At 39.9% G+C, this 19071-nt stretch overlaps 1 protein-coding gene across 1 annotated transcript in view; it reads right to left on the minus strand.

Moving 5' to 3' along the window:
• kctd16b (potassium channel tetramerization domain containing 16b) overlaps positions 1–11582 on the minus strand; it is a gene marked incomplete at both ends in the record, with an annotated part of 57928 nt that extends 46346 nt beyond the window's left edge. Inside the window, one exon of the mRNA XM_079486042.1 lies at positions 10751–11582. Within this exon, the coding sequence (XP_079342168.1) occupies positions 10751–11582 (832 nt within the window). The remainder of the gene's footprint in view (positions 1–10750) is intronic.
• Between the last annotated feature and the right edge of the window lie 7489 nt (positions 11583–19071).

Consider the following 19071-nt stretch of genomic DNA (forward strand, 5'->3'; position numbering starts at 1 on the left):
ACCTCTCTTTCTTCACATCAGAAGCACCAAGTGAAAATGTGTATGGCAGGGGCAAAAATGAACATCACAAAGTCTTCCAGCATGTATAAAGTGGCAAAAGGCTTTTGCCACCCACTATCTCTCCCTTTTCCACATTGCCAGTCTGACCATTAGGAGAGATAAGGCAGGGGCGACCAAGAACACTTCCCTCAGGAGTCTCTTCTTGAATCTCTTTGGCCACTCAGCAATTCAGCTACAGCTGGAGATTGAGGCCAGTAAAGCGTGTCAACCCATTCTGACCCGCCAATCAGGGTGGTGTGTATACTGGAGAGTAAGCTCTTTATAAGTGGTGCTCATAGGTGTAGAGGGCATGGAAATGTAAAAGAACCAATCAACACAAGCATCATCAAGATCATTCAGCTGCCTTGATTGAAGCTGTACCTTCAGATGAGGAGGTCATATAGTACAAACCCTGAAGTACTGTAATTGTGCTGAATACTTAAAGGAATAGTTCATCTAAATATAAAAATTCTGTCATTATTTCCTCATGATTACATCTAGAAATGCTTTTACCTATTTACTTTCTTAAGTTAAACATTTTAGTAAATTTCTTGCAATAGTCACATCTGCCAACCTAAAAAAACACCCTTAAAGAGGCTATATGTAAGACATGTTCTTTTTTATTGATGGTCAACAGATGGTCGAATTTCATCAAACTGATTAGAATGCTGATGGGTGTGCCTCTATTCGTACCTGAGGACAATGGCCCCTCTGACTGCGGCGCTTCTCCGGCCTCCTCCGCTGGCCTCCTCCGCTGGCCTCCCTGCATTGTGTTTGGTCGATATTAATCAACGTTTCATTTCGACAAATACAAATATCCTAAATGTAATGCCTGAAAAATTGTCTGCATGTACATGGGACTGTTTAACGTGGTATTGTAAATGGACTGGCTGCACCTAAGCTAATGCGGTTGCTAATGTGACGTAATAATCTCAAGGGTCATGATCGAGGGGGACGAATTTCCTAATGCTGATTGGCTTTTCATTTTATAAATTTTTATATTTTGTTACACTTATTGATTTCATAAGCTTTTTTTTCAAACTATTGAGTTGCAAACTTAGAAAGAATTACTATATTATTTTACAACTTACAACATACAATTTTATTATGGTTATTTAAACGAGACATCAATATGGCTCACAAATGCGACATCCGGAGGACGCAACCTCTGAAACGAGCTGCTGATTCAATTATATTTGAAAACAACAAAACCACTGCTACCTCAGATAAACCAGTGGAGCAGTCCCTGTATAGAGTGAATCATTGATTGTCGAATGATCAATATCCAATAATTCAGCTCCACCGCCATGGACAACGTAAGAAAGTAACATCCTAAGGTATAGTTCAGGAGATACATCTAGAAAAGGCATAACTGTAGTTAAGGCGTACCTTTAGAGTCTATGTGGCGCGCTTAGAAACAACGTAAGAAAAAAGTAACATCGTAAGGTATAGTTCTGGAGATACATCTAGAAAAGGCATAACTGTGTTAAGGCGTACCTTTAGAGTCTATGTAGTGCGCTTAGAAACAACATAAGAAAGTAACATCGTAAGGTATAGTTCAGGAGATACATCTAGAAAAGGCATAACTGTGTTAAGGCGTACCTTTAGAGTCGATGTACTGCGCTTAGTAACAACGTAAGAAAGTAATATCCTAAGGTATAGTTTAGGAGATACATTTAGAAAAGGTATAATTTTAGTTAAGGCGTACTTGTAGAGTCTATGTAAGGCGCTTTGAAACAACGCAAGAAAGTAACATCCTAATGTATAGTTTAGGAGATACATCTAGAAAAGGTATAACTGTGTTAAGGCGTACCTGTAGAGTCTATGTAAGGTGCTTAGAAACAACGTAAGAAAGTAACATCCTAAGGTATAGTTTAGGAGATACATCTAGAAAAGGTATAACTGTGTTAAGGCGTACCTTTAGAGTCTATGTAAGGTGCTTAGAAACAACGTAAGAAAGTAACATCCTAAGGTATAGTTTAGGAGATACATCTAGAAAAGGCATAACTGTGTTAAGGCGTAGCTTTAGAGTCCATGTAGCGCGCTTAGAAACAACGTAAGAAAGTAACATCCTAAGGTATAGTTTGGAGATACATCTAGAAAAGGCATAACTGTGTTAAGGCGTAGCTTTAGAGTCCATGTAGCGCGCTTAGAAACAACGTAAGAAAGTAACATCCTAAGGGATAGTTTAGGAGATACATCTAGAAAAGGCATAACTGTGTTAAGGCGTACCTTTAGAGTCTATGTAGCGTGCTTAGAAACAACGTAAGAAAGTAACATCCTAAGGGATAGTTTAGGAGATACATCTAGAAAAGGCATAACTGTGTTAAGGCGTACCTTTAGAGTCTATGTAGCGTGCTTAGAAATAACGTAAGAAAGTAACATCCTAAGGGATAGTTTAGGAGATACATCTAGAAAAGGTATAACTGTAGTTAAGGCGTACCTTTAGAGTCCATGTAGCGCGCTTAGAAACAACGTAAGAAAGTAACATCCTAAGGGATAGTTTAGGAGATACATCTAGAAAAGGTATAACTGTAGTTAAGGCGTACCTTTAGAGTCCATGTAGCGCGCTTAGAAACAACGTAAGAAAGTAACATCCTAAGGGATAGTTTAGGAGATACATCTAGAAAAGGTATAACTGTAGTTAAGGCGTACCTTTAGAGTCTATGTAGCGCGCTTAGAAACAACGTAAGAAATTTACTTACTATGGTTGTCATTGGGGCCCAATAACTGTTTTCTAACAAGCATTCTTCCAAATATCTTTCTGATAGATATCGTATCTATCTTTTGGAACAACTCGAAGGTGTGTAAATGATAACCACATTTTTTGGGGGGGGTAAAAATCTCTTTAAATTGATATGTATAATTATTAATAATACGATATCGTTTTCACTCAGATTTAAACTTGTACATTTTGTAAGGTGATGATCAAAGTCTGTCTCTCTTCCGTTTCTTTTAGATGCACATTTTTACTGTTGTGGTTTTTCTCATTGTAGAAAAAGTAGATCGCTTATAAGATAATATAATTTGCGAGTTGAATTATCCCTTTACATCTAAACACCTTTCAACAGCTTTAAACAGCGTTAAATTTTAGTTTACTTAAACAATATTCATTATTTTGTGTTCATATAGCCCCTTTAAAGTAATGTTGCACAGTTTACACTGCATTTTTCATTGCTGTGTAAGGTGAGTAAATATCACAATGTTCATATTTGAAGATTTTTCCAGTAATGTTAATTGACTGGGAAATACTTGAAATAAATGGGACCACAGAAGGTGACCTTATTCACACGGGGAACCTGCTTCTTGGCAGAGCAATGTTTAAAAAGCACACCTGATCCTTCAATGACCTTCATTTATTGATTTTGTAAGAGCTGTGCACTTCCTGACTCTGAACACAAAACTTCTTCACCTCCTTCTGACTGAATCTAGCAGATGAAAGAGCTCAACGTTTCAAACAAAGCCTCTAAACTCAAAAAATGCTACAACCAGGAAAACCAGCAAGCTACTTTCTGGTTATGAACAGAATGAACGGAAAACGTCAAATAATTTAACTATTCCCTCTAGTTACTGTAATTTGTGTTTTATCACCTATGGAACAAAGGAATTTTCTGTAATTGACAACATGTCACACAACATCCAAACTGACCTTATTTTCATTTCTTAACACATACGATTCACCAGTTCACATTATTTAAAATCATATTTTGAATTAATATCCTTTAATTCCTATTCCTTCATCAGCCTCTGAAATAATTTCTTATACCACAAGACATTTCATAATTTTTTTCTTTTTCTTTTCCAACCACCTGGCTTCACTTTTTGGAATTCAGTCAATTTTCAAACAACAAATTAAATTCCATCTTTTTGTTATTGTTTATACAGATTCACTCCGAAATATGTGAGATTGAATAAATACCTTCACATATTTCTTGTTCTTTTAATGACTAGTTGTCGAAATATGGGTGACAGGGTCTACGGGATGTTATTGAATAATATCAAGGGTTCTGATTGTTCAAGTATAAAAAGTTCAACATGACTGTCCGCTGAAAGTCCCAGACGAACTGATGTGAACTTCAGAAATCAATAAAAATGCTCATTTACCTTGAAACCTCAGACAACCAAAAGCTGATGCAGTTTCTTACATTTTAAACATTTGGCAGAAGTTATCCAAAGCAACTTATACTGAAACATATCATCAGGACATGGATTCCCTCAGGTTCGAACCCATGACCTTGCCATTGCTTGCAGCATGCTCTACCACTTAACATGCAATTCTTACATAAACATGCGTTTCTTACTCCTAATGTTCTCTTATGATTGCCATTCATATATTCAGACAACACTGAATGTTTGTGCTTGGCTGCTATTTTTAGGCCATGCAACTGAATTAGGCAACAAAAACCTTGTCTGAACAGCAAACACAGCTCCCGCAGAGCCAGGAGCACTTCCTCTGAATTCACAAGCCTAAGAAAACAGTTGGCTCTCTGAAGCAGTTCAATAAGAACGAGACACATGCCTGGATAGATACGGGGGTGGAATCAAGCGACAACGGAGCTGTAAAAAATCATCGAGGGCTCAGAAAAGCAAGCAGCATAAAACAGTCCTTCGCAGTTTATCCGTCATATTTCAAAACACAAAGTATGTAGAACCAAAGACATGATTTAAAATGTATAGCAATGGTGTTCAGGGATGAGTACCATCATGGTGCAGGTTATAATAACCTTAGCTGCAATGACGTGTTAAAGCATATCTATGCAACAAACAAGTGGACACAGACCACTTGTTGTAAATGTCAGAATGTTAGAAATGTATCACTTATAGCAAATAATATACTTAAAGGGTGGGTTCAACAGTGTTCCATGAATTCTGACTTCTGTATAATGTTAAACGTGCTGGCTTCTCAAGCTTAACATGGTAAATTTGTCAAAAACGAGTTGGGCATATGACAGCAAGAGCGAGAGAAAGAGCACGCCCATCAGTGTCCTTTGTTCAGCTGTATTTGTTTGTTCACTGCATGTCGTTGATCAATGTTAAATAAACGGTGGAAATAACGCTTGATTTGCAGATCGTTTGAAACTTATAGATGGAACGGTCCCAGCGCGGTGCATAAGATACACCACACTTCGTTTTTATGAATCAACAGTTATGCAGGGAAAATGGGATGATGTGTGCTCGTGCATTAGTCCTGCCCCCCCCCCTACACGCCTCCAGGGCTCGCCTGTTATCGGAAATAATCGTAAAGCTGTATCCGTCTTTTATAAATGTGATCAAACTAAAGACTCTTCGAAGATATGAAGTATGCAGTCCTACTCTATAGCTACTCAAGATTAAAATGAGATTGGCAGAAACTGTGTATAACCTCCGCTTTAAATGTACAAATATATGAGTATAATTAAAATATTATGGATTTTATAGTCTTAGCCAATCAGAACGATCTCTCTCACTGAGAAACTCCAGACATTAGGGCATAATACAGTAAATCAAAAAACTAGGCCAACCAACAGTCAAAAACAGTCCAACAATCCTTGGTACTGTATGTCCTGGCCTTTAAACAGACTCTGATGTGAACAGAAAATTCTTCTTGACATTTTCTGAGCTATTTAAGCAACAAATTAGGACGTAAACTCTGTCCTTTTTAGTTCTGTTAGAGCAGTGACATGCATGTTTCCATCGTTTTCCATATTAATGAGTTGGATCGGGCATTTTAGACACACCAAACCCCACCTCACCAGGGTCCTAGCGTTCTGTCTTGCATATTAAGCTAAAGACCTCCACTTAACATCTGACAGGCACAGACTTTACAATTATCTCTCTACCTATAAGGCATGTTAATCAATTCTGAAGTTTATCAAATCACCTACTGTTTCCAGGGGACTAATAGGAGACAGGAAAGGCCTGGTTTTGACAGGAAGGGGTTTGAAGTCTCAACGACCTCACCACCACCAAGGTAAGGGGTTTCTTATCACACCCCAAGGTTTCTGAACTTGACCTTCATGTTGAATGGGGCAGTATTATAAAAAATGAATGCAGCCGGAGAGGTGGACATTCCTGCTACCTCCAGTGTGGCACATACTGTATGTCAGCAATATTTTGTTCACAACTACGAATCAAAGAGTTCAAAAGTTCAAAGGGGTCTGACAAAGCAGTTAGAAAAGCAGAAGGGTAATGGACAGCTATTCTGAAACATGGTTTGGAAAGCAAACTCACCTAGTTTGTTGCTAAATGGAGAATTCCCCAAAATACAGTACGCATTGTGTTCTCTTCTCCTTTATGCTGTTTATTTACATATTTTGGATTTGCATGCTTAATGTATCTCAGATTCATCTGAGATAGTATTGTAATAAAAATAATTCAGAGGGAAAGCTTTGGGTATTGGGTCTTGAAAGAAAAGTGCATCTTGTATTCTAAAGGACTTTCTGAAGAGCCTGTTTTGGGTGCAGAGCCGTCTGCGTGATCCAACGAAGAAATCAATAACAATAACATCAAGTCCAACCTCCAGATCCTTATCAAGGAGAGATTAGCAGATCAGATGGTCTCCTTCTTCAATCTATATTTCAGCCAATGTTCGTCTAATTGCTAAGCATCGCTTAGGTTATTCCCATCAGTAGATGTAGGTATAAAAGAATTGACAGGCGGTGTAAAATCTGTTCAAATAAGACTCACCTTTGATTATAAGGCCTACAAAAAATCCCAGTACATTAGTATGTTTCTGTTAACTTAACACCTCAGTTAAAAATGGTACTACTTTGTCTGTTTTGTTTTGGTATAGATGCCATTAAAGTCCATTTAAGGGAAGTCATCCCACTTGGTTGTCAACTATATTTTTGATGCATCTGGGAAGATTCTTCAGTCATATGAAACCAAGATGTATTGGATAATATGGATATTTTCCTTAAATCACTGGTTGAGGTAATAATACAACAAAGCATTTTTGACCAACAACTGACATCAACAGTACCATCAATGTACAGGTTGATGACGTACTTCCGCTACATACAGCCGGCATCATAGGGAACAATGGCGTTTCACTTAAGGATGCACATAGGATTACGATCAATAACGCGAGTCTAATTATTCAAACACTTCGCCATATGTTGACAACCAAAAAGGAGAATCTTTTCAGGCTATGCGTTTCAAGGTACATCAACAAATATGAAAAAAGCAAAGTGAACTTTTGCCCTTTTCTAGAGGCAGGATCACAGAGGCACATCAAATTGCAGATCTGTAGTGCTGTCCGTTCGCCAAAATTTGAACGTTTTCTTACTAAACACATCATTATCACTTGGTGAAAAATGCCCTTCGTGCAATGAGAATGGAAGTGACCTAGCTGGCTGAGATTTTAACCCTCATTGTGTTTCATATAGGCTACTGTATATGTGCAAATATTTACGCTGGAGCAGTTGCGTTTTTATACATATTCGTATAAGAAATGACATGATGACATATTCACTTAATTCATAGTATTAAATTAATTGACTCGATTGACTGTATTTTACTAAATGACATTTCTGTGAGTTAGGCTAATAGTGTTACGGTATTAAAACCTTATTTATTTAACCTTAAGGTTACACAAGTAGAACACAAACTAATAACTAGACAATATTATTTATTTATTACTTTTTTGTGGACGAATGAATGCATAATAACCGTCATAATCGTGAAAACGTGATTATTCCTCAGACTATAATCGTAACAACAAAATCTATAATCGTCGCATCCCTAATGCAAATGCATCAGACGGGAAAACATAATTTTTATTTCATGCTCAAAGTCTAGTGTGACCGCACCCTAAATGTGTCTGTGCTCATAGGTGTGGCCCATCTGACTATGAGCAAAAGAGATTTGTTCTCACAAGGTTTACATTTACCCTGCAGTAACCAGCTCTACATCTGCAACTATAGTCTATTTCCCTAACAAGCTCTCTCTCTCCCTCTCTCTCCCTCTCTCTCTCTCTCAGTCTGGTAGTGAATAATGCAGTTGCTAGATTCAGTGTTAGGTCTCTTGATGGACTGCACAGGGGAGCAGCTGCACCTAACAAGTGGAGCATCAAAGCTGTCATGGCTCATCCTCTAGCAAGAAAAATGAGTTTAGGCAGGACAACATCACTCCACCCACCCCCACCCTTGCTTTTTTAACCAACAACCCTTCTGTCGTTCCAGTCTCTTACTAAACACGTTCATCTATGGTTTGTACAGCATGGCAAACCAACTGGTGTACACATACTGCATGAGTCCATATATGTGCTTATCCGTGTCGTACGGCGGATTTCGTTTGGATTCAATAACATTCATCATACAAACCTGTTTAATTTAATATTTAATGCAAGATTACATCCAATTATTTGAAATATGTTTGTAGCAAGGTTCAAAGGAAGGAAGGAGCGGGAACCGGAGAACATAAAACAACTTTTAATATAATAAACATTCCCTGTTGTCGCTCCTCTCTTATGTTTCCGGAGCTCCTCTGTGAGGCCTCGCACCGTTCCTTCACGGTTCTCGTCACGCCCACAATGTTATATTAATAAATGGAAGAAAATTTTGAAAACTACATGTATGTCTACAACATGATCTGGGCATTTTTTCTTTTTACAATACAATGCTTATATTGAGGTTTTTACTACCCATTTTCTCATTAGCTACCTCTGTTCACATCTGACTGCAATGCAGACATTTGGTCCCACATGTACTTTACTGCAGACCTCTACAACATGGTATCCTGGCAAACAAAATGTACTCTTCATTTGTCCCTTAAACAGCTGCTGTTTTATTAAAGAATGTACTATTCAAACTTCAAAAATCACGAAAATGAATCTTGATGTTCAAGTTTACTTTCTTCAAAAGACATTACAGAAAAAAAGAGGAAATATCCGGTCCAAGCGTGTGGGGGGCTTAGAAACATAGAATATCATTTTTGAAAATACGTTAGCCTGAAAAACATGATGACCACTGATCTTAGACACATTTACTTGAATGATCTGTGTCGACACGTTTCCCAATATAATCTTGATGTTTATGTGAGTCTAGAATGATAATCTTGTTTTTGAGAAAAGGTGACATTGTCACCACAGGAGTTGATGACATGATTCACAGCACTGTAGGCAGACTGCAGAAAGTCCTCGACCTGTCACTGCCGATGATTGATTGTCAATCACTCAAACCATGCAACAAATGGGTAAATAAATTTGCCTGCGAGGCATTGCACTCTGGGAAGAGTTTGCATCGGAGCGCTGAAGCCTAAAAATAGCAACTGGTGCGCTCTGCCAGAGGCAAAGCAAACTCGACAGGCTTGGTGGGGTGTGTAGGAGGCTAGGTACAAACTCCAAAAATACTCCTTGAAACTTTACCAAACTCTTTCCCGCATGCCGTTTTCAATAGTTTGGGATGGTGAATCGACAGACTGGCAATATCACATTCTGCATTATTGTATTGTAGAAGTGAGTACACCCCTCACGTCTATTATACCTGTACCAAGCATCCCACCTTGCATACTCATGGGAAATAAATGTTGCATGCATTTATTACTTTACCTTTGTAGATTCAACATAAAATGATTGCATGGCATTGTATTGATGTACACTGAACAAAGGCTATTGACTCTGGCTCAGTTTTGTGGTTTTATTGCTGAAACCGTCCATGAACTCCAACAAAATTACTGTTGCATTACCTTTTGCGAGATTGCAAGGTAATAAAATGAATAACATTGTCCATGCAAAGACTGGCCAATGATATCTGCAAACATTTAGAATACGGCAGCTGTTATCTCTTTAATTTGCAGAGAAATCCGTCCATTATGTACTTCCTCCATTTTGGTTTGTGGCAGGTCCACGGCTGGACAGCACATTAGCCACCAGCAGCCTGAAGTGGGCGGTGTTTTGTTACATCATAAAATTATGTTAGAGCCATTAGAGAAAGCCATCATCCTCTGCCACTCCACGGGGACTCTCTTTAAAAGAGAAAGCATCACTTACCAGGTAAGAGTCTTACATGAAGAAAATCACTGTATACATTAGCACACATACAAGTAGACCCTTGAAAGTAAAGGTAATGGAAGGTTGATGCAGCACCAGTGTTGCCACAGAAGAGACATTTTTGGTTCGCCAGAGAACCTTTCTTACCTTCATAATCTACTACAAATAACCTTTTGTGCAATAAGGTTCAAAGTTCTTTATGGAAGCAGTTGCCCGACAAAGAAACTTTTAGGGACGTACAGTATACAGTTACCATAGTTTAACCATGATATTTTATGAAAACCATGCAAGTTCTGCACTTTTACGATACAGTATGCAACCACAGTAAAAAATCTCAATGGTGTTGTCATATAAAAAGTATTTAATTGTGTCTTAAAATAAGCTGCTTTATCTTGTAACATATTGAATAAACTCATATTTAAACACATCTATACCTATACATTTATATCTAAAATGTAAAAAATTGCACCGTGAGACGTAGGCCTACTGCAAACCGAGAGCGCCGTCTAGCGGGGATTCGGGGAAATGACAGCGTCCCTCGGAGCAGCCCTTACGGGAAAGCCTCGTGAATTTCAGAATAAAACATGAAGAATATTTCGCATTTTAAATTTTGCGTGTCTGCCGTGAAAATTCATGTGTTTTTCCGTGAGTGAAAGCAACAGCGAGAACTGGAAGGGCATGCAAATATCGCGTAATCTGACGAAACACACATTTTGACAGGACACTAGAGGAGAAACTTACGGTAAAAGACGTACTCTGTGTAATTTGACCACGTCTTGTCGTCAGTGTGCTGGTTGACGACCGATGCCGTCACCGACGAGTTACACGCCACCATCTGGAAGCCGCATTCCGACAGCATGTCAAACGCGCGCTCCAGGTGTTTGAATCTGAGGTAAAAGCGGGACGTGTACCTGTCAGGTGTCCTATCCGGGTCCCTGCTCTCATTCAAGGTCTCGCCAAAAACTTCTTTGGCCAACGCAATCCTCCCGCATATCATAATCCTCGGCACCCTCCTGAATTTGGCGTCGCTTTGACTCTCCCTGCCCATTGTGCAAGACCCGCGATATCCGACCGTTATGAAGCCGCTCTTTCTGTCGGCGGGAACGAGCGACGGCGGCGGGCACGTTCCTTGGGACCCGTCCTCGTAATCGCTGTGAATGCATTCGTCCGGGCTGGGTTTTGAGTCGTCCGGGGTTAGAAGTTTGACTAAGTCGGGCAATTGAAAGTACTCCGCTTCTTTCCTCAGCCGCCCCTTCTCGGGGAAATGGTCGGGGAGGACGACTTGCTTGTCTCTGAGGTAGTCCAAAACATAGCGGAATAAAAAGCCGTCCCGGTCGATAAAGTAGCGACCTTTGGGGTCTCTAGCGAGATCGTTGCACGCGTTATTTTTCTGAGAGAAGATTTTCCCCAGAAGAGAGCCGGCGTTGCTGGTTAACGTGCCGTGTCGGGTGTAATACACTTGCCCCCCGACGTTGAGTTCAATAACGTCTGGAAAAGTGTTGTGAACGGAGCCTTGATCTTTGGCGGCAGGCTGAGCTCTGGAGTTTCCGCTTAAAGCCATGATTTCGGTCATGGGTGCCGAGAAATCCTCGTATTCACGCCGATTAAACGATTGAAAAGTTCGCTCTAGAGCTTGGAGAGCGAGTTAGTCGCTATGACCAATATTATGTGAGCAGTAACAGCGGATAAAAACATCATTTTAACGAAATAAACAGATCCGGTAGCTTCACCTTATTGTAAAAATACACGAGCATCGAACCGTACGGCGAAACATCCGAGAACGAGCTATGCGCGCACACAGGAGAGTCGCGCAGTGCGTGAGAGTGTCGGTTGTTCGGCATCCTCTGCCGCCCAAATCAAGCAGCAGCGGACGGGGATGGAAAAGCGCATGGTCGATGGTTCAATCCCATGAAAGCTTCACGTTTGCATAAAAAATTAACAGCTACGGTTCCAATATTAGTCTTTAAATATCAATATTCAAACAAAACGTTTGTTTTTCCACCCACCAGTATAGTGGACATCATTTAGTCCGTAAATCAGCTCCGAAAGTTCTCAACAACTTAATCTGGGTTTTAAATTTGACTTTTGATGTCGGATAAGTGTTTTCCTGTTGTCCCGGTGCAAGTTAAAAACAAGCTCCAAATAGCAAAAGATATAGTGATTGTAATGTTGGTTGATAATTCCAGCTGTTTACAGAGATTCCGTTGTATTTTCTGGTAAAATGTCAATCCGGTTTTGCGCGCTGGTGGTGTTTGGGAGGAAATAAGATCCAGATATCTCCTCCCGGTACCCGCGCGATCAGGGCTGTGTCGCTTTGTTGCCTCAGCGGTGCGGGCGGGGAAAAAAAAGAAAAACATAATGGGTTATAAAGAATTACATCATCTTAAAGGAGCACGCGCGCGGTGCTGTGGCGTTGCTCTTATTCGCCACGGTCTGTACTGTAAACCAGCTGTGTAATACTTTACGCAGTATTAATGTATTGTCAGCCTAATATTTAAAATAAAGCTGTTATAAAACGACAAAAAAGAATAGTTGAAGATATTTCAGTCGCTGGCCATGTTTATTTGTATTGTATATCTCACATTGGCAGGCGTTGTAAGTGAATTTCAGCACCGCGGACAGCAAACATTGACAACTATACCGCCAACTGTTCAAAGACATGATGCACATTTAGGGTTCCGTGACTCTGCTCCTCCGCTCTTTTGGGTAACATACAACATGTTGTGAGAGAAATTAATTATATTTCTTATTAAACTTTAATGTATACAGGCATCTTGTAAAGAATGCATGCAGCAATATGGGATTGATTATCTCCTAAAGGCTTAAAGGGGTGCATGATCAAAAACGTCTAAGAAGCACTGCAGTGGATAGATAGAGTGGATAGGTTTTGCAGTGGGTCCTCTTTTGATGAAATTGTAATAAGCAATAATAACATTTTTATTAAACTAAGTTTTAAAAGTTAAAACAAGTTTTATAAAGTAAGCGTGCAGGAACTGGATTGTTTCAACCTATCGAATATTGACCCAACCAACAATCCAGCATTTTAACTGAGTCGCTTTTGAGCATTTCTCGAATCATTCTTAAAATGAGCTAAATAATATGTGCATTTCTAAGATTAATTTGTACAAACTGCACAGCATCATGGATATCCTGGAAAAGCGTGTAACCTGTTCAAGATCCGTAGTTAGTAACATTTTTACATCAGTGTGTCATAGTTCTCGAGTGGTGAGACAAGGACAGAGGACCCAGGTGCAGACAGCGGGTAAGGGGTTAACATATTTTAATAATAAATAATAAAACATAGACCCACGGGGGTAACAGAACAAAACAGGGATACAATAACAGGACAGGACTAAAACTAACTACACTTAAACAAGACTTAAATTAACTTTTGACATGACCTACAAATAACTAAACTAGAGTACAAGAACTCACCACACAAACCACAATGAACCAGCACAAGACAGAGACACGAGGGCATTAAATAAGGGAGCAAATCAAGAGGGAAACAGGTGAAGGGCATTAATCAATAACGAGGGTAACAAGAGGATGGGAACAAAGACGAGACCGGAGAGAGCGTATGGAAGGCCATAAGAACAATAATTGTCTGTCTCCACATTTAACATGAGGTTCTGTCATGATCCTGCCACTAAACCAAGAGAAACATGACATGATGCGGCAGAATCATGACAAAGTGAACATGTCAGTCACATGAAAATGACAAGTCCTTGTGTCATTGTTCGTGAACAAGACAGTCAAAATGTTTAGCCGTGTTGTCAATATAACAAGAGTACACAATTATATGTATCAGTATTTTCTGATGTGTATAGATATGGCTGCAGTTTTGATAGTGATGATTGTAAGTTTATGTAAACATAAAATGTAAATATATAGTGGTGGTCAAAAGTGCAAGAAGTATAAAAAGATGAATCTCAACATCATAGTCACAATTTGCAAAGGATGCTGAAAAATAAAATACTGTGTATGATCTGGACGACTGTAACTTTTGATCACTCCTGTACATACATTATACAGTAAAATGCAAGTGTACTCACCAGTTATCACTATGAAATGTTTGAATGATTGAGGACACAGTTGATCTCCTAACATTTGGGTGCCCCCTTCGACCAGCCTAAGCCATTGAAAGGTCGTGATTGAGAACATGGTCCACAAAAATGGCCCTACTTTAATCAGAAATGGACCTACGTCCTCTTCTACCTCTTCCTCTGGTTTGCCTTCCTACCCTTCCAACACACATTTGTACACCTCTTCTTCCAGAATGTTGACCCTGTACATTTTCTTGTCATGCTTCCATTGTAAGAAATAGTACAGTAACAATTGTGTTGTGCTGTGTCTACTGTAAATATTCATGCTAGTTGAAGGTTCATGAGATGCACCCAATGAGCTATTGTAGAGAATGGCCTGATGATTGGTCGATCTAACACTTCACACATGCCCCTTCATTAGTGAAAATCAAGATTCACTTGAGAGCAATTTATCAGTTCAGTTCACAATTAGAAAAGTCTAAATCTATAGAAAACATGCTTATGAGTTTAAGGTCAACCATTTTGCATTTAATAGTTTAGGCAATTAACTAATTCCTAAACGTATTGAGGTGAAATGCTCCAAAGCAACTGAGAAAAACATTTAAATTTTTATCCAAAGTGACTTACAGAGAGTTCAGGGAGCAATAAAGCTATATGTCATACAGGAGCAATAATACAATAGGTGCTAATACCAAGTTACTAGTTTCAACAAAAGCCAGTCCAGAACCTGTTGAGAGATTTTCTTCATTTGTCTGTCAATTATTCACAGAAGAGGTGGGTTTTAAGTAGTTTTTTGAAGGTTGTGAGAGATGGTGGTTGACCGGTAAGGAAGAATTTTCCACCAGGAAGGAGTTTTTAAGGAGAAATAGTGGCAAAGCGATTTAGTGCCCTTATAAGAAGACATTACAAGACGCCACTAGTTTGCTTAACATAGGGTTCTTGATGGGGTTTAGGAGTGTAGTAGGGTGTGTAGTAGTATGCCGTTGCAGATCTAATGATAGTCCTGTAGGCAAACATCAGTGACTTGAATCTGATACAGGCTTCCACTGGTAGCCACTGGAGAGAGATGAAAAGGGGTGTCACATGAGCCCTTTTGGGCTGTTGGAAGACGAGGCTTGCTGCTTCAGACAGATAGACAGACAGACAGACAGACAGACAGACAGACAGACAGACAGACAGACAGACAGACAGACAGACAGACAGACAGACAGACAGACAGACAGACAGACAGACAGACAGACAGATAGATAGATAGATAGATAGAGCAACAGTGCATTCATTTGTAAGTAGGCCAGAGTTGTATTCATAAATGCATGCATGCCTTCACCTCTCGTGTGCTGCTTACTCAAAGATATGGGAGTGTAGCAGTTGACTGACTTACTTTAAATAGCTCAAACCCAACTCATGGCTGCCAGTGTCCCTGTAGATATTTCATAACTGTACACTACGCATCTGAAAGCATTGGCATTTTTAATTTTTAAAAAGCTTTCTTTTCATTTGAAGATTCTCCACGGACTCCCAGCAGGTAGCCGGATTTATCAGCGGCTGGTCTCTTCTACCGAACCTTTCTCTCAAATGTGTTCTCAGAAGAATCCTCCTGCTGCATGGAAAATGCATTTAGATGTAATAATGGAAGGACTTTGGCATCTGATCATCTTTCTCCGTAGTGTCAGTTTTATTGGAATGCTTTTGATTCCTTTTTCATCAGTGCATTATGCTTTCTTCCCACTCAAGTCTTAGGTTTAATGGATAACAACATTACATCACATTTTTACTGAGATGTAAGATTTTAACACTGGATTGCGAGCACCGTTATATCAAGCTCATTTGTTGCTGTACAAAAGATTTCAAACTGAACTTTGTTTAGGGAGTATGTTTAGACAGCTTGTTTGTCTTCCTCTTTAAGAATAGATGATCCTCTTTAAAGTTATCCCTGGAAAAGCAATTGCTCTTCAATGTTCTCCACCTGAACACCCAATTCTTAAGTAATGTTGTCCCAGAACTCAAATGAAGGTCACTCTTTTTAGGTTGTAATTGATAACATGCATGACTTCACATAAACAGCAGCTGAAAGGTCCAATTTACCTTCTTTCCATGTCAGTTGACCTTTATTCCGCTGTAATTTATTCACAAAATGCTGCAAATGCTGCAAAGCAAAAACAGAGAGGGATCATACCTGTTGTATAAGACAAACTCCGGGAATGTGATTTTTGAACAAGTTTTCCAAACTAAATCATATTCGAATTTTAAGTAACATAGTGCTTTAGTGTTTTAGCGTCATCGGACAAGCACAAAGACAATATGATTCACAGAATAACATTATTGCTGTCAAAAATAGGCTGAAGCCTGTCATTGTTATTTGTTTTTCACAACTGATGGTTATTGGAACACAATAAACCTTGTACACTGTAAAAAACTAGAAAGATTTACTTTTTTGTTTTCATTTGCACACAGTTTTCTAAAGTAATTACAGAAAAATGTAATTACTTAAATAACTAATAATAATAAACTTCACACAAAAATTAAGTAAAATGTACTTTTTTAATGAAAATTTACTCAAATGTTTTTATAGATCCTAAAGTTGTTTTTGACAGTGTTAAATATGCTAATCGTCATTAAAGATACAATGTTTATCCACTCTAAGCCCAGGACAACCTTTGCACTGACTTACATAGGCCTATTCCGTTTTTTAATATGCAATTTTACAGCTTCCCTGGATTCACACGCTCACAATCCCCGGACTTTTAACCCCATGGACTACACCTCCCATAGTCCCCTGCACACCACACCATCTATGACTGTACCCACACATGCAGCCTATCACTGGAGACTCTATATAAAGAGTTTGGTTACAAAATGACTCTGTTTCTTAAAGTTTTCAATGTTCATGTTTTTTTTACTGTGTAGCCAATTGATAGCAATCAAACTGCACTTGGTTGGTTTTTATTTAAGCCATGATACTAACTTACACAATAAAACACAACAAAAACATGATTTTTGAAAATTCTTAAAAATGGATTTATCTAAATTTGGAACCAAACTCTTCATATATAATCTCCTTTAGTCTGTGTTTTTGTCAGGTCTTATTGTTGAATGTGTCTTCATAGTGCTGACCCAGTGGTTATTAACCTGTTGATTATTCGCCTTGTTTACCTGTGGAATTTTATAATTTGTTTTATACCTGTCATGATTCTGCTGCATCATGTCATGTTTCTCTTGGTTTAGTGGCAGGATCATGACAGAACCTCATGTTAAATGTGGAGAGAGACAATTATTGTTCTTATGGCCTTCCATACTCTCTCCGGTCTCGTCATTGTTCCCATCCTCTTGTTACCTCGTTATTGATTAATGCCTACACCTGTTTCCCTCTTGATTTGCTCCCTTATTTAATGCCCTTGTGTCTTCTGTCTTGTGCTGGTTCATTGTGGTTTGTGTGGTGAGTTCCTGTGTTATGTTAGTTTAGTCATGTGTAGTTTATGTCAAAGAGTTAATTTAAGTTTTGTTTCAGTGTAGTTAGTCTTAGTCCTGTCATGTTATGTATCCATGTTTTGTTCTGTTACCCCCTCGTGGGTCTTTGTTTTATTATTTATTAAATTATTTGTTAACCCCTTACCCGCTGTCTGCACCTGGGTCCTCTCTCTGTGTCTCACCACGAGAACCATGACAGAATGAACCAGCCATAATCGGACCCAGCAGACAGAGGGATCGTTGTGGCAGCAGTTGAGGCTGCCGGATTCCCCTCCAGGGTTAGAGGTTGCCGGACTCCCTTCCAGGGTCGAGAACGCCGGACTCCCTCCTGAGTCGGGGCTGCCGGACTCCCTACCAGGGTTGAGACTGCCGGATTTCCGCTCCGGGCCGAGACCGCCGGACTGCCTTCCAGGGTTGAGACCGCCGGTCTTCCCTCCAGGGTCGAAGCTGCCGGAATCCTGTTGCCTGCAACCGATCCCCAGCCGGGCATTCCAGGTCGGTGCAGCCGGGCATTCCAGGTCGGTGCAGCCGGGCATTCCCGCCTGGTGGAGCCGGGCATTCCCGCCTGGTGGAGCCGGGCATTCCCGCCCGGCGGAGCCGGGCATTTCCGCCCGGTGCATGCGGCCATTCCAGCCCGGTGCATGCGGCCATTCCAGCCCGGTGCATGCCTGTTCCGTGTCTGCCGGCTACCCTGTTTCGTGTCTGCCTGCTGTCCCGTTCGTGTTTGCCGGATATCCTGTTTGTGTCTGGTACCTGTCATGCCGGCTATCGTGTCCGTGTCAGCCCTTGTTTGGACTTCCCTTTGGACTCTTGTGTGCCCCTTCCCTTGGACTCTTGTGCTTGCCCGTTTTGATTTATTGTATTGTCATGTTGTATTATGTTGCCATTGTCACAGTCTGTCTTGTCTTGTTTGTGCCTTGAGGAGCATCAGGTTGCTGCTCCTTTAGGAGAGGCTTATGTCATGATTCTGCTGCATCATGTCATGTTTCTCTTGGTTTAGTGGCAGGATCATGACAGAACCTCATGTTAAATGTGGAGAGAGACAATTATTGTTCTTATGGCCTTCCATACTCTCTCCGGTCTCGTCATTGTTCCCATCCTCTTGTTACCTCGTTATTGATTAATGCCTACACCTGTTTCCCTCTTGATTTGCTCCCTTATTTAATGCCCTTGTGTCTTCTGTCTTGTGCTGGTTCATTGTGGTTTGTGTGGTGAGTTCCTGTGTTATGTTAGTTTAGTCATGTGTAGTTTATGTCAAAGAGTTAATTTAAGTTTTGTTTCAGTGTAGTTAGTCTTAGTCCTGTCATGTTATGTATCCATGTTTTGTTCTGTTACCCCCTCGTGGGTCTTTGTTTTATTATTTATTAAATTATTTGTTAACCCCTTACCCGCTGTCTGCACCTGGGTCCTCTCTCTGTGTCTCACCACGAGAACCATGACAATACCAGCGGATTACCTGATTTGTTTGCGGACTGTTCCTGTGGTTCCCTATCGATACTTCACTCGTACTGCGTAGCAGGACGCTATGGGGAAAACTCCTTTATCTCC

This window comes from Barbatula barbatula (assembly GCF_947034865.1).
Source record: "Barbatula barbatula genome assembly, chromosome: 22".
Classification (NCBI taxonomy): Eukaryota; Metazoa; Chordata; class Actinopteri; order Cypriniformes; family Nemacheilidae; genus Barbatula; species Barbatula barbatula.